Source organism: Cariama cristata, unplaced genomic scaffold, assembly GCF_000690535.1.
Source record: "Cariama cristata isolate BGI_N322 unplaced genomic scaffold, ASM69053v1 scaffold13687, whole genome shotgun sequence".
Classification (NCBI taxonomy): Eukaryota; Metazoa; Chordata; class Aves; order Cariamiformes; family Cariamidae; genus Cariama; species Cariama cristata.
Window position 1 is genome coordinate 7,851 of NW_009626146.1, and position 15,218 is coordinate 23,068.

General features: G+C 43.3%; 1 protein-coding gene across 2 annotated transcripts; it reads left to right on the plus strand.

Moving 5' to 3' along the window:
* The first annotated feature begins 3,964 nt into the window (after positions 1 to 3,964).
* Positions 3,965 to 14,030, plus strand: KPNA6 (karyopherin alpha 6 (importin alpha 7)). Of its 2 annotated transcripts, none has more exons than XM_009703905.1 (13): positions 3,965 to 4,093; positions 4,847 to 4,942; positions 5,238 to 5,337; positions 5,642 to 5,736; positions 6,836 to 6,967; positions 7,196 to 7,284; positions 8,323 to 8,422; positions 9,408 to 9,571; positions 10,418 to 10,496; positions 10,590 to 10,715; positions 11,299 to 11,426; positions 11,944 to 12,122; positions 13,161 to 14,030. In XM_009703905.1, exons 1-13 carry the CDS (start codon positions 3,965 to 3,967, stop codon positions 13,343 to 13,345), a joined length of 1,602 nt encoding a protein of 533 aa, XP_009702207.1. In that variant the 3' UTR covers positions 13,346 to 14,030. The 2 variants fall into 2 exon arrangements, with proteins under 2 accessions (XP_009702207.1, XP_009702206.1); XM_009703904.1 differs by having other exon boundaries at positions 4,847 to 4,901; positions 5,158 to 5,337.
* Positions 14,031 to 15,218: the final 1,188 nt, after the last annotated feature.

Sequence of the window (15,218 nt, forward strand, 5' to 3'; positions counted from 1 at the left end):
AAGGTCGGGGGGTGGCTTCTGGGGAGAGATAAGTGATGAGCAGGCTGCAGGCACTGCCAGAACAGTTTATCTGGTGTGCAGTCTGTTTGGTGTGGTCTCAGGAAAAAGGGGTACCCGGAGCAGCTGCAGGCTGCACAAATTGCTCTGGGTGAGCTGCTTGGGTGTAGAAGGAAAAAGCCTTATTGCCCAGCTTCCTTGGAGTGCTGCAGGTAAGCTTGGAGCCCTGGAGTTCTGGCTGGAGCAACATCAGAGAACAATTTTGTAATTTTAGGGTGTGAGCTGATACTATCTTCATTTAAGGCAGGACTTAGCTGGTTCTTGGGGAAGAAAAACCTTTCCTAAGAGAAGCGCGGTGCAAGGTACTGTCCTAGTAGGACAGCATTTTGTAGAAGTTAAGTTGGCTGCCTAATTGCAGCAGCTAAAACTTTAGAGCAATTAATGAAACTTGTTCTAGTTAAGTTTCCATTGCTACTTTACAGTCGAGGGTTTCTCTGTAAAAGCAAAACTTCTCAGAGCAACAGTGTTAAGATGCAAAGCGAAAATCTGTGGCTCGAGTATCTTTATGCATCGCTCATCTATGAGCAGATGATTGCTTTCCCTGACCTGAGAGCCCAGGTTGCTCCACCAGTCTGATTTAGTGGGATTGTTTTGCGGGTATTCACACTGGTAGAATTTGAGTTAATAGTTAAGGATGAAGCCTGACTTGCAGATACCCTGGATGAGCTAGATGTTTTGTACTGAAACACTACAAGTAAAGAACTTGTATGTGCCTGGCATCCCACTGTCTGTTCTGTTTCATGTGTTTGGGCTTGCTGCAGTCTGGGGTGCCTCCAGCATCTGCCGAGCTCACCGTGGAGTCATAATCCTGCATTTAGGATATTCATCTATTGCCATGGAAATGGGGTGTAATGTTACAGACTAGCATTCTAATGTCACTGAAGTATTGACACAGATGATGGACTGGAAAAAAAGTCAATGGAAATCATCTGAACAGATATGTGTGGGAGAGAAAATAGGAGATTAAGTGCCAGCAAGACTCGCGCAGTGATGTGCTGTTACACAGCTGGTGTGAAAAAATCACCTCTCAGGGGCTAGTTGTGTCTTTGGGGTTTCCCTGAAGCATAACAGTGTTCTTGATGCTCTGGAAATACAAAGCGTTCACCAACAAGGTGACGAGTGTGCTGAGCGTACTCTGAGACCTCGCAGCATGGCCGAGTGTCTCCGGCTGTTTTCCGGACACCCAGAGCAGGGTCCAGGGTGTGCCCAGCTGAGTGGGGTTGTGCAAGTTTGGAGGCAGCTGAACTGTCATGTGTCATTTAGCTATTTATATGACTAACTGGCTGGTACTCCTGTGTATAGCGTTAAGTCATTTACTCACTTTTTCCTCCTCCTTTTCTTAAAAACTATCTTTTGATTGGAGGCTTCGCTTTCCGAAGGGAGGTAACAGATTTGGCTTTGTTAGGGATTCTGTTGTAATCTTCAGAATTAAGCTAGCAACTCTTGCTCTTCTGTGTGGCTGTAGCAGCCATTGGCATTGGGGTACTAATACGAATATGCTGGCATAAGTGGTAGTTAAATACATTTTTCTGAATTAAAATCTATATGTAGATGACAAACCTTGCTACTGTAAGATCAGGTATAAAACCATAAAGCCTGTAGATTTTTTTTTAAAGCCTTCAATCTTCTGAATTCATTATAAAATTGTAAAATTCTTCAATCTTGCCATACAGTGCTGCAGGGAAGAGGGCTGGACTGGTGGGAGCAGTTGCATAGTTCCTGTGATCTTCAGTCTCTGCTGCTCTTTGCCATGTAAATGGTCTTTTAGAATGAGGAAAATGCTGTCAAATACCTTTAGAAGCAGACCAGCTATTCCTTTGAAATTCTGACTTGTGAGAGAGGAACTCGGGGGGGGAAAAATTAATGCTTTAATACAGGCTTCATAGTGAGGCTGTCAGCAAGGTATAGTCCAGCTGCTGTATTTGGTGTGGGTTAAGTAGGTTTCTTGCCTTGGTTTTATTGAGGACAGTCCTTATAAAATGGGGTACTTGGGAAAGGGACTAAAGGTAAACTTGTGTAAGGCTCAAGATCTTGCAAGACTTACTGTAATTTCATTGCTTCAACCCTACAGTCAGTTTTGAGGCTATATACCTTTTCTTTAGTGGCGCTCAGCATGATGTAGTCCCTTTTTCTTGTAACTTCTGGCCATTTACTGTGCCCTAAGCAAGTTACTGAAAAAGGGCTTCTAACCTGGCACTGGAATACCGCTTTTACTGATGAGGAGTTGTGGTTGGTGGTTTCTTTTTAGCTTCAGAAGTGCCAATAAACTCATAACCCAGCATGCTGCACCTCTTCAAGCCTGGTGTTGTCTTTGGGTGCAGCTGTTGGTTGGTGAGCTTCGGAACTGTTTCACAACTCCAGACGGTGTGGGGTCAGGGCTATGCATCTCTTACAGTGTAAATGACCAGAGGAACTTGAGGTTTGGTGGAGGGAGGGGTTCTTTATCTATTGCTTTTCAGAAGAATGTCCTCTTGATGTTTTGGCTGGGGAAGAGAATGCCCTCTTAGAAAGCAGATGCTGTGAAATAGTCTGACTTTTTCACACTGCTTGGTATCTTTTTAGCTGTTTTTGGGAAATAATAGTACTGAAAGTATTTTGTTTCCTCTCCTATTAAAATACGATTTTTTTCCAGTTGTTTTCTTTCCACAGTGATTAAATGTTGGATATTTGTATGTTGTATATGTCTTTTCTTGGCTTGTCTGTGGGCTTTCCTAGTAGGAGGGCAGTAAGGTCTGAAACTTCTCCAGCTGATCTTGGAAGAGCTCCAGAATGGCTGGAGGCAGTTGATAAGTTGGACTGAAACTTTCTGTAAGCAATGTAGCTGAGGAGTGCTTAAAGCTTGAAAGAGGGAGGGGTAAGGAGATAGCGTTGCAAACTTTCACAGGATACTTCTTCCACCTGTTAAGGGCAGGTGGAAGAAAACAAAGATATTGGTGTCCAGCAGACTTCTGGAGAAAAGTAAGTTGGTCTCGGGGTTAATTGGCACTCTGTTGTGTGTCATGATTGCTTCCTTCCTGTCCTGAGAAAGGCACAGATGTTAAGTAAATAATCTGTATCATAAATGAGGAGAGTTTGGAAAGATGCGAAAAAAAGTCAGCATGGTCAAAGCAGTGAATTACAGCTGGATGCAGCTGAGGAATTGATATCCTTCTGTACTCAGGTTACTGCTTGGCCCTGGTTGCCTTTAACTGTGCCAAATAGTGGAGTGTCACTTCCCTGACTAGGAGGCAAGTACACAAGTAATCAGGTTTGGAGTACTGCATTAGTCAGATATGAAGCAGCAAAATAAGTAGGTCAGGTACCGAGCACTTGCAGTAACCTGGTGGGACAAACATGGCCTATATGTTACGTACTTCTGTTTTTTGCAAGGTTTTTTTCATTGTTACTATAAAATCAAGGCCTTAGTTTGCTGTGAGTTCTGTTGGATTTTTGCCGTGCATATGCAATGAACCTCTCAATCTGGGGAAAAAAAAAAAGTCAAAATGTGGTTTATGCCATGATGATACAAGGGAAATAATTTCTGCTGAAAACCAAAGCAGATTTAAGTTATACACCTCCTGAGGACAGTGAAGCTGTTTGAGTAGAAGCCTTTCACATGGGTAATGTGCTCGATATTGTGAAGTTGGGTCCAGGTTCCATTTGGAACAGTAAATCTATTCTTATGCTTCCTAGAAACTTCGTAACACTCTTGCCATAACAGCATATCACATGAGCTAAGGTTAGGGTCACATTCGAAATTGAAACTTCTACTTTAGCGCTTGAGACCAGCTCTTGCAAATAAGTCTGTTTAATCTGGCTATTCCATGCTTCACGTGCACAGACTTCCTTGTCAGGAAGGACATGTGGGTAAAGGAGCAGAGAGTGACAAGAAATCTGAGGCAGATTTTTTTTTCTCTTCACAGAAACCATGGCGAGTCCTGCAAAGGATAACTATCGAATGAAGAGTTACAAGAACAAAGCCCTAAATCCCGAGGAAATGCGTCGGAGAAGAGAAGAGGAAGGAATTCAACTGCGCAAACAGAAACGAGAGCAACAGGTAACTGTCATCTTGACTAGATTGTGTTCAGCCTTAACACAACCAGGATTGTGCTGCTGCCAAACTGGAATCTTCAAGGATCTGTGCGCTAAGGTTCGTTGGCAGTCCTCTTATTTTTCCTGTTCTGAGATCTTGCTTTTTCTCTTTTTTTTTTTTTTGTACCTAGTACAGAGCGTAGCTCCCATCAAGAGCTCTCCAAGCACTTTGTCCTTGGGGTACTGGAGGTTTTTGTTCACAGATCCTTGTTTTTAAAGGTGTTTTTTTATTAATTAGTGGATGGGGTTATTTCCTCGAAGCAGGAAGAGCAAGTGAAAGTATGGGCTGTACATATTTCTTATTTCTGAGTTGGTGGTTTGGTTTTTTTTTTTGGCTTGGAGGTCTATGAAAGTAAGAGGTGATTCCTAGGTGATGTAGGCAGCTCAGACTAAATGTTTGCTCTATTAGTGCATCATTTACAAGCTGCCTTCTCCCCAGTTTCTCTAACTTGTTAGGTCAAATTTTGCACTTGCCTGTACCGGTGTCTCTGACTTGGGCATCTGCATATCTGGGGACAAGACTTAGCATGTTTTATTATTGGGGTTTGTATGCCAAACTACTCTTCAGAGTGCAGAGCTGTTATTAATGGCTACTTTTCTATTCAGATTGTGTTCAGTCTAGTTGACAGTATCTTGTTTAAGGAACAAGCATGTCTAGTTATGAAGACTGTTCGTCACTGCTTTCTAATAATGACTACTGTGTTTTGTTCCCTGCCAGCTCTTTAAAAGAAGAAATGTGGAGTTGATCAACGAAGATGCCTCCATGTTTGATAGTCTCCTTGTGGATTCCTATGTTAGTTCCACAACAAGTGGGGTAAGGTGACTTTCCTTTTTACAGTTATGCCTTCAGATAGATTTAATGCTGTGGACTGCATAGAACTGAGGAACTTCAGTGTGTTTGTTTTCTCACTTTTGAGGATGTTGCAAATTGTTACTGCAGTGAACTGGAAAAGTCTGCTGGGAAGTAAATAATATGCTGTAATCTCAGATTTTGAATCTTTGGATTACTGGCTAAACACAAAATTGTAGTAGGCTGTCATGACTCTGATGCCTTAAATAATCTTAGTGTAAAACAAAGCCATTATTCTGTCTCCTTTACATCTTTTCAGGAGGGAGTAATCACAAGAGAGATGGTAGAGATGCTTTTCTCAGATGATCCTGATCTACAGCTAGCGACCACTCAGAAATTCAGGAAGCTACTCTCCAAAGGTAAAAATAACTCATCCCAGCTGTAGGATCTGACATATCCTTTCTTTTGGAAGCATTTGTGCACATGTGTTGCTATACAGAAGGTTAGCAGCTTTGATCTTGGGGAAAGAAAGTTATAATCTAGAAACTTGATAATCTAGTATATTGCTAATGATTTACAGTTGTATGAATTGTATAGAAAGTGATTCTGGAGAGTTGTCCTGCTGAGTTCAGTACAGCTTGAGATTAATTCAGTAATAGTTGATGCTTGTTATTCCACTGCACTAGACCTATATACTGTTTTGACCCTGCCTTGCTATTTCAGAGCCGAATCCTCCAATAGATGAAGTGATAAACACTCAGGGAGTGGTGGACAGATTTGTTGAATTCCTGAAACGAAGTGAAAATTGCACACTACAGGTAAAGGAGATTGCGTTGTGAATTCTTCATGGCATGTAGCTGTTTAATCTTCACAGTGTAGCAACATGAACCCACAGGTGCTATCAGGGAAAAGTGATGTCTTGAACCCAAAAGATGCAGGTTATATGATGTATAGGAGAAGACAAAGGTAGCCTGCAATGCTTAGGCAAAAAATGAAATTATAAATTGCTCCAAATTAAATTCTTGGAAGAATGCTGGCAAAAATAACATAGTTCAGCTGCAGTGGAAGAGAATTTGGCCTTCCTGTGTCTGATATTTCTGCTGGGAGCTGGTGGAGCCATGGAATAAATGTGTAGGAAGAAACTGAGTGAGGAGAAACCCCCATTATTGGAGGCTTTTAAGTACAGGTTAAGAGTCTGCTAGAAATTGGTTAGGTAGTGCTGATCCTGCTGTGGGGCAGAGGAAAGGACTGGATGGCTTCTTGAGATTCCTTCCAGCTTGGTAATAACTATAGTTACTTTGTAGGGGTTAAAGATACTTCCATACATGGAATTTGATCTGAGTCGATGACTGGCTTCATCTTTCTTCCTGCCCTCTGGCACAAGGCCATGTATCATAGGGGCTTACTTTCAAGAGGAACTGAATGAAAATACTGGTTTTAAACCAAAGAATGAGTGACAAAAGCAGGGAACTTGCTGCTCAGCTTCACTTGAACTCAAGGCATCTTTGCGGTGTTAGGCAGATGAGAGGGTGGGCTAGAACTGGCTAATCTGCACTAGATAAAGAAAACTACCTGCTCCACGTGTGTTTACGCACAATGTATCTTCACTTTTCTTGCTGGAAAATGGTTGTATAGGTGAAATGATGCGGTGTGACTGATGGTGATGTCTTCACTTGCTGATCCTTTGAGAAGCTGTAGCCTCTGAGAAGGCATTTAGCAGATGTGGCTTTTTTATTGGTCAAGAAAATAAAATCCTTTCCTTTGAGTACTGTGTGTGAGTTCTGTTGTGATTGCTTTCATTCTCTCACAACCTTTTTAGTAGAATTTGAAAGAATGATAGCCAAAATTTAATGACAAATATTTTGCTAAATCAGGATTCTTTTATTCATACTTTTGTCATTTATTTGCTTGTTTCAGTTTGAAGCAGCGTGGGCACTGACGAACATTGCATCAGGAACTTCCCAACAAACAAAAATAGTAATTGAGGCTGGGGCAGTTCCAATATTTATAGAGCTGTTAAACTCTGACTTTGAGGATGTTCAAGAACAGGTAAGGTTCAGTTCTTACTTTGGGGTTAGGGAGAGAACCACAGTGCCTTGCACACGGTAAAAATGCAGTGTTTAAAATGAGTGACCAGTGTCTAACAACTGGCTTCAGACCACAAATTGAAGTATTGTTTGCCTGGAATTAAGGGAAAATGCTTTCTTAGCACACTACCCTTTTCTTCCTCTGTTCAGAAACTGCGTGAATGCTAAAACTGTTGCTGTTTCCTTTCAGGCTGTCTGGGCATTGGGGAACATTGCTGGAGACAGCTCTGTATGTAGAGATTATGTCCTTAACTGCGCTATTCTTCCTCCCTTATTAATGTGAGTAGCCATGAATACTTGCCAATACAGTTCTTGAAGTCCCATTGTACTACAGCAGAGCAATATTTGAGCTGGGCGAATAGATTCCCTAGCAATGTGTGGTGGTGTTTGCTGGGAATCAAACCATTGATACCAGATAAACTGGCAGTTCAGACAAGTATCTGATAAATAGAGTGGGACTTGGTAGATAACATGCCTTCTCACAAACCTTTACACCGCTCTGAATCTGAAGCGGGTGCTATTGCAGTGTGCTTCTTTCTGAAGTCACAGGGCTTGCTGTTTCACTGTGTGTCCCTCCAGATGCCTGCTCTTTGTGCTTATGCTCTGGATTTCAGGTGCTTGTCTGAGTGGACTTCTCTAGGACTGAGGAAAGGGAGCAGGTCTCTGTACACCACCTTGCCTCTGCAACTCTTAAGTGTGGTGCATACCCACCATAGTCAGAAGATCTGTCTGTCAGGCGTGTGCTCTCACTGCTCTGGAAAGAATTAATCTTTACTTTATCCTGTCCCTGGCAAACTGGTGCTTTTTCACAAATGACTTGGCTTGTTACACTGCTACTTCTGTCAGTCACCTGTCAGCAGTGATTGCTGACTGACATCCTCAGCCCACGGGACTTGCTGTCTTCATTTTGCATTGAGAGACAGCAGTTTGTGTCAGTTGGTCTCTGGTGAGGACTGTCTGACCTCAGATAGGGGTGCGAGTGTCTGCCTGGGCTGAATTTGAACTTGGAACTGCATTCGACTAACTTTCCCTTCCTTCTGCAACTTGTCTAATGTGGAACTTGCCTTCCTGACCCATGTTACTTGACGCTGTTAGGAATAATAGCTACTTATCCTAAGAAGTAGTTGATGTCACTTCTTTTCTTGCTTATTGAGAGGCTCAAGTAACAAGCAGTTACTTGTTAGTAACGTGTAGCTTGAGCTACAGCAGGTGGAATAGTGGTTTGAATTCCTTAAAATCATACTAGTTTTTCTTCTTTTTGATTCCCTTGCTGGCTTCCACATCAAGGATTATAATTCATGGTAATTGTCTCTTTAGGCTCCTTACGAAGTCCACCAGGTTGACAATGACACGAAATGCTGTCTGGGCCTTGTCAAACTTGTGCAGAGGAAAGAGTCCGCCACCTGAATTTGATAAGGTGAGAATAAATGCCTTGTTGGCAGACAGGTGATGGGGAGACACCCAGTTAAGATGTTTGTCTAAATTGTCTTTGGCTGTTGGACTTCTGTAAGTCATTCCGGGAGGGAACAGGGTGAGGGTCTTCCTGTTGAGGCTGATCTTACTGTTCAGCAGATATTTGAGTGCCTGTTTAATTTTCTGCCAGCCTTTCTGCCCAGCTCTATTGGCAGCCCATCAGCTGGACCCCTAAAGTAAGGGGCAAGCCCAGACTTCCCTGAAAGGTAGCATACACTGTGGGCTTCTCTAAACCCTTTTGTTACCAACTCTGGAATTTTGAGACTTCACTCAAATCACTAAAAATTTGATTCTGAGAGCTCTAAATGCTACAAAACAGGACTCCTGTAGCTACATGGGAGCTGTGGTAGCTTGCTTCTTTCCCTTTCCTGGTGTGCTGCTGGCACTAACAAAAGGTTCTGCTGGCCTTTCAGGTGTCTCATCCTTCTTTGGTGGCATAAAAATGTTTTAAGATCAATATATTTTCACTTTTTTAAATGAAAGCTCAGGGATGAAATCTGAATTGAGTGTAAATATGAAACCACTTAGAAATGATTGAAGTACTCCGAGGTGTAACTGTTGATGGTTGCTGCTCTGAATACTGAGCTATTTGGAGTTATTAAGAGTAAGAAATGGAGCAGTGCTCTTGCATAAGACGTGTAAGGAACTTCCAAATGGTAGCATGCACAGTAGTGCTTGTCTCAGGACTCTAGACTTGGTCCAAGGGGAAGGGATGTAATTTTAGTTTAGCAGTACAGCTGTTGAAGTAACTTTAGACACTGTGATTATGAGGTAAGTGAACAACAAGGAAGTTGCTGACTTTGGGAAGGAAACTGTGGACAGTCAAGACTTATCTTGCCGGTCAGCGTAACCACATGGTGTTTGCATGCAAATGTGGTGGTCCTTGGCAGAACGTGACTAACCTTCTGGGGTGGTGGCTGTTGTTGTAGGTATCTCCCTGCCTGCCAGTGTTGTCCCGATTATTATTCAACAGTGACTCTGACTTGCTGGCAGATGCGTGCTGGGCTCTTTCCTACTTATCAGATGGTCCCAATGAGAAAATCCAAGCAGTTATTGACTCGGGAGTGTGTCGGCGACTGGTGGAGCTGTTAATGTAAGTATCTTGTCTTGCCGCTTCAGCCCAGTGAGACTGGGAAGCATGTGACTGAGCGTGAGTATATCAAAGCCCATCTGAGCGCTTTTCATACCTCTTGTGCGCACAGGATCCAGGGAATGGGTGCCTTAGCTGACGTTGGAGCAGTTACGTAGGAGGGTCTGAAGCAAGCTGAGAGCTGTAGTTTACTGGCTTCTCTTTCTGAGAAAAGCTGAGTATTTTTTAGTGCGGGAATGTTAGTTAATACCGTATGCTAGGAAGAACTTACTAATGAGAAGTTGGACGGACACTTCTAATCTGGGAGAGAGGGCTGCAGAGTGTCTCGTGCTCTCCAAATTTGCCTATGGAAGCCTAGTTACTAGGCAAGTCCAAAGATGACAAGAATAGTGTCTAGCAAAAGTCAGCTTGGCTTTGTTTCTCTGCTCTCTATATGGAAACTTGAAAAAAATGTTTGCTGTTTACAGTTTGAATGGGCCTTTTTAATGCCTTCAGAATTGGTAGAACTGAGAGATGCTTGCTTCTGAAATTCTCCTGGAAAAATTCTGGGTGTTCTCATTGGGTTAACAACATCTTTGTTCAGGAAGGGTTTGTAAAAAGTGAGATCTGTAAATACGCTGAATTTAATGGAGTTAGAGTGTAAAGGATGAAAACTTGTCAGTATTGCAACTTTTGTTTTCAGTCTGCTTATCCAGTGGCAATATGGTCAACTTACTGTGTTTCCACGTACGAGGGGATGGAATTCTAAGTAAATAATGCAGATGAGATACTGGGGAGAGAATCTTCTGAATATCCAGGTGTGTGAGATCTGATAGGTTTGTCTTTGTCCTGGCACCATTTTTCCTGCAGGCACAATGACTACAAAGTGGCCTCCCCAGCTTTGCGAGCGGTTGGCAACATCGTGACGGGGGATGACATCCAGACCCAGGTGAGGGGAAATTACTGTCTTGCAGGGAAATGCAGTGCCTGTCTGCTCTGTCCCTGATACTGGTGATCTCACTTCTGCTTTCTTTCTCAAAAGGTGATTCTGAACTGTTCAGCCCTGCCTTGTCTCCTTCATTTATTAAGTAGTCCCAAGGAGTCAATCAGGAAAGAAGCCTGCTGGACTATATCTAACATCACAGCAGGAAACAGAGCACAAATACAGGTACTGTCTTCTCCAGCTCACCTGTAATGATCCTAGATTCCAAGCTCAGCACTAAGGATTTGCAACTTTTTTCTTTTCTGACACTTAGAGGCTGCCTTTGTTCACATCTCTTACTCTGCAGTAATTTGCAAATTCGTTGCTCCCAGCCATCTGCCAAAAAAAGCTTGCTAATTGTACCAACGAAAACTAGCCTGAAATGGGTCCCACAGGTTGGATCATTGGAATAAGAGGAGATACAGCTCCTATTTCTCCATGCACAATTAGAGATACCCCTTTGAAAAGCTGGAGCTTGTTGAGTTTTAATTATCCTTTTAATGACCTACGTACAAAGGCAGATAAGTGATGAAAGCATTCCTACAGTATTGATGCAATAATAGAGGTTGTCTACTGTGTTAGTTATGGAATCAAATATCTCCTGTTAATAGGATTTGGCTGAGGAATGAAATGGAGGAATTGCTGAAGGGCACAGCTGGGAAAGTCTTTTCCACTGGAAAATAGAGGTGGAAGTTTCTTTCAGGTGCTTAATTGCCTTTTAGAAACCATGTTGCCGATTCACACACTTCTTACTACTCTCTCTCCCCAGGCAGTCATAGATGCAAACATTTTCCCGGTACTGATAGAAATCTTGCAGAAAGCAGAATTCCGCACAAGGAAAGAGGCAGCATGGGCTATTACAAATGCAACGTCGGGAGGAACTCCCGAACAGATCAGGTACTCCATGTTGCCCCTCTTAGGGGGAATCTGTCTGAATGTATGGTAGCTTTGTCTTTATGGGAATTGCAAGACAAGTAGCAAGGGAGTAATTTGGAGAACCTCCGGGAGAATACCTGAAACACAGGCAAAGCCGTAGCTGGGCCATATACTGTGCTGTAAATTGTAGCTTCCCTCTGAATAAGGATAAGGTAGTCCAAACTACTTTCCCTCTCCCCTTTTAGATAGCTTAGACTAGGCTAAATGTCCAAACTTGATGACATTAAATTCCAGAGTGGACTTATTTTGAGTAGCACCTGGATTTCAAAGGGAGTTAGTGGATTTCTTAAAAGAGAGTATTTGTATACAAATGCAAATAAATGGATTAAAATTAACCTTGCAGAACAGTAAATATATATTTTAAGGTAACTTTCTGTGTTTTAGTCCAAGTAATTTCTCTTACTGTTTCTAACTGAGCAAAGGTGATGCTTGCTAGATGCTGAACAACAAGTATATGTTGTTGGCGCTCTCTCTTCAGATACTTGGTAAACCTGGGTTGTATCAAGCCTCTTTGTGACCTGCTGACTGTCATGGACTCCAAGATTGTTCAGGTGGCATTGAACGGCCTGGAGAACATACTGAGGCTTGGAGAGCAGGAGGCCAACCAGAGTGGGACAGGCATCAACCCGTACTGCAGCCTGATTGAGGAGGCCTATGGTAAGTTGTGGCTGGTGGCCTTGGTGCTCTTGACTTTGAACGCCATTGAAAGGTGTCTGCTAGTTTTGTTGCTTACTTTTCTGTTGTGTTAAGGGATTTAGTATATTCCAAACTAGCCAATATTTGTTCCAATAGTTTGTCTTTTTAGACTCTTATGATTGGGCATAGGACAAAATTCTTGGAAGTGAAAACTATCATACTTCTGATCCAAGCTTCCTAGACCTGGAGGGCAAGCTGATAATTGTGGCTCGCACCGGTTGGGAGTATTAACCAGAAATAAGCTGAGCTGAGTAAAAAGTGACACTTCTGGGTCTAACATTGCTCTATCTGTACCCAGTTCTACCCTGTAGAGGTATACTGGAAATCCAGAGGGACTTAGCTTTTCCCTGCAGTGACTTGACTTGGTGGTTTATTTTTCTTTTTTTTTCCTCCTCTTTTTGTCCTGCTCTTAATGCTTGGAGGAGCAGTTCCTATTTTGGTCTGAAACTTCCTGTATGCTGCCAGGGTCTGATTTGCCCTCTCACTGACTGTTACATCGTGTGTCCTGATTCTCCCAGTAGGAATAATTCTTGAAATTCTTGAGAGTATATTGTGCTCGGCTGCTTTCTGTTCAGCAGTGGATTTAATTAGGACAGCTAAAGCTGTTGCTGCCCTTCTGCTGGAGGCTACTGGGACGGGCCCTGCTTCCTTCCCCTCCCTACCCCCTGCAACTACCAAACTGTTCACGGCTAGTTGTTTTAATTTCACTGAACTCTGGTTTAGTCATCAGCAGAGAGCTGGGAGCACATCTGCTTTAGCTGTGTCAGCGAAACCTACTATTGAAAAGACATTAATGCTGCCTGATACAGATGAAATCCACAAGCAGCTCTGGAATAATTAACTTTAGATGTCAGTGCTGCTCACAAAATGCAAACCTAACACAGACATAGATCTTGCAGTGAATAGGGGCAAGGGTGCAGGATGGATGTGGGACAGTGTAAATCTTAGGATCCCCTTGTTTCATCACGTTCCACTTCTTTTTTTTTTTTTCACTCCAAGGTTTGGATAAGATAGAGTTCCTACAGAGCCATGAGAACCAAGAGATCTACCAGAAGGCCTTTGACCTGATTGAGCACTACTTTGGAGTAGAGGATGACTCCGCTCTAGCTCCCCAGGTAGATGAGAACCAGCAGCAATTCATCTTCCAGCAACCTGAAGCCCCCATGGAAGGTTTCCAGCTATAATGTGCCCGGGCGGGGAAAAGAACACCACAAACTTGCCAGAAAGCAACTGGGAGCAGCTGATTGTCCCATCCCCTCCTTGCAAATGGAAGGCTAAACACCCACTCCACCTGTTAGGAAACTCTTCTTCCTTCAAACAGCTAGAAACAGTGCTTTGTCCTCACGGAAAGAAGGGGATGTTCTTACACTTTTTTTTCTTTTTGCTGCTGCATATGTGTCTTTAAAGCAGGCATCTGGGTGGAGGAAGGACACTGAGGTAACAGATTGCACCTCTTGGTTCATTTTCTTCTTTGTGGTGATCTCTCCCAAATGTCACTTCTTACCTCGGGTACTTAATTGAGATTTCAGCATTGGGTTGGGTAAGAACACAAATAGAAAGTAAGCATTCTGACAACAATAATTCTGGAAACCTGGGTTGATCTATTTAATTTTTTTTGCACATGTTACTCTTCATTAAAGACTCTAATTTGCCAAGAGCAAAGTTTAGCCCTGGCCTTTCTGCAACCCTCCTTCAGTGGACAGTCCTGTTGAACCTGGGCCAAGTTCCCCTGAAATATACTGTAAATGGACAGAGAAATGGGAAGTTCTCCCACTCCTGGGAAGATTTTTCTGGGGAGAAGGCTTCTTCCCTTTGTCTAGATTTTTTTTTGTTTGTTTTTTGAAGAACTGCTAGTGGTATTTACAAGGAAAAAAAAAAAGCAACAAGACCCCAAAGATGGTAACTATGAAGAGGGTGGGCTGCTTGGGTGGTTTTTGAAACAGGAAGCACAGCTGCTGTTGCACAGGCTTTGTTTGCATTGCTACTGACTGATGTCACAGAACTGTTGAAATGGTGAAAACCCATCTTCATCTTTACTTGAAATATTTTTTTTTTTCCATGAGAACATGTTTTGAGTTCTGGGTTTTTTTCCTGACTTGGGTTGGGGTGGATCATTTTATGGGTTGGAGGAAGAGGACATAGCTACACTTGACAGCAGTGTTGTGTGCGGTGTTAACTTCAGTAGCAACAGGCCTGAGTTTTCAGGTTTACCTCCTGCTCACAGTTGGATCATGTACATTTTACTTCAAAAAAAGAAGTTAAATCTCTGTATTTTTTATATTATATATAGGTAGATATTTGTCTAATTGGGCCTCAGAGAAAAATATATATGAAATTTCTGTAATTTATGTAAATAGAGCACTGTGAGGCAGGCACACCTGGAAATGATGGCCCCAACTCACTCACTGGTTGTCCTGCTTCTTTTCCTCTGTTTACTCACGTACTGTATAAGCAAACATAGAGCTGTCTTAAACTCCTCTACCAGATTTGAGTTACTTAGCCAAGATTTCATTAAACAAAAGCAAACTCACTAGGCTGTGGAGAACAAAAAACACTTCTGAGGTGTGTGGGAAGAGCTGGCTGCCAGTGTGTGCGAGCCCCTTGCTGCTGCCTGCCGTGGATGCGGGGCTCCGGGTGTTTGCGAGCCCCTTGCTGCTGCCTGCCGTGGATGCGGGGGCCTTCCCGTGGGTGAGAAGCAAGGTGTGGGGCTGCTTGCACACCGGCCAGAGCTCTGATTTGATGAGTCCTTTATTGTGAAACGAATAAACTACATCTGTGCAGTTGACTGAGGTGTGGCTGTGGCAGAAGTCTCTCAGGGCTGGGGTGGGAGAAGGGAGGTGGCTGGGACAGATTCCCCTCTCGTGTGGAGGCGGGAAGGTTCCGTCAGGGGTGACGGGAGGGCTCTCCGGTGCCTCAGGCGGGGCTGCTTTCAGCGGGAGCATGGAGCTCCGCGGGAGGGGCTGTGCGGGGCGGCTAACGGCGGCGAGGGGGGCTCACGGGGCAGGCCGGGAGCTGGAGTTGGCGCGGGGTATGCTGGGAGCTGTAGTCCCATGGGGC

What these genes read in the sequence shown, in the direction of transcription:
- KPNA6 (XM_009703904.1), top strand. Translation starts at nt 3,965, where the DNA reads ATGGCGAGTCCTGCAAAGGATAACTATCGAATGAAGAGTTACAAGAAC. An exon ending in TTGAGGATGTTCAAGAACAG is followed by an intron (nt 6,968 to 7,195) that starts GTAAGGTTCAGT and finishes GTTTCCTTTCAG; the next exon opens with GCTGTCTGGGCATTGGGGAA. An exon ending in ATTCTTCCTCCCTTATTAAT is followed by an intron (nt 7,285 to 8,322) that starts GTGAGTAGCCAT and finishes TTGTCTCTTTAG; the next exon opens with GCTCCTTACGAAGTCCACCA.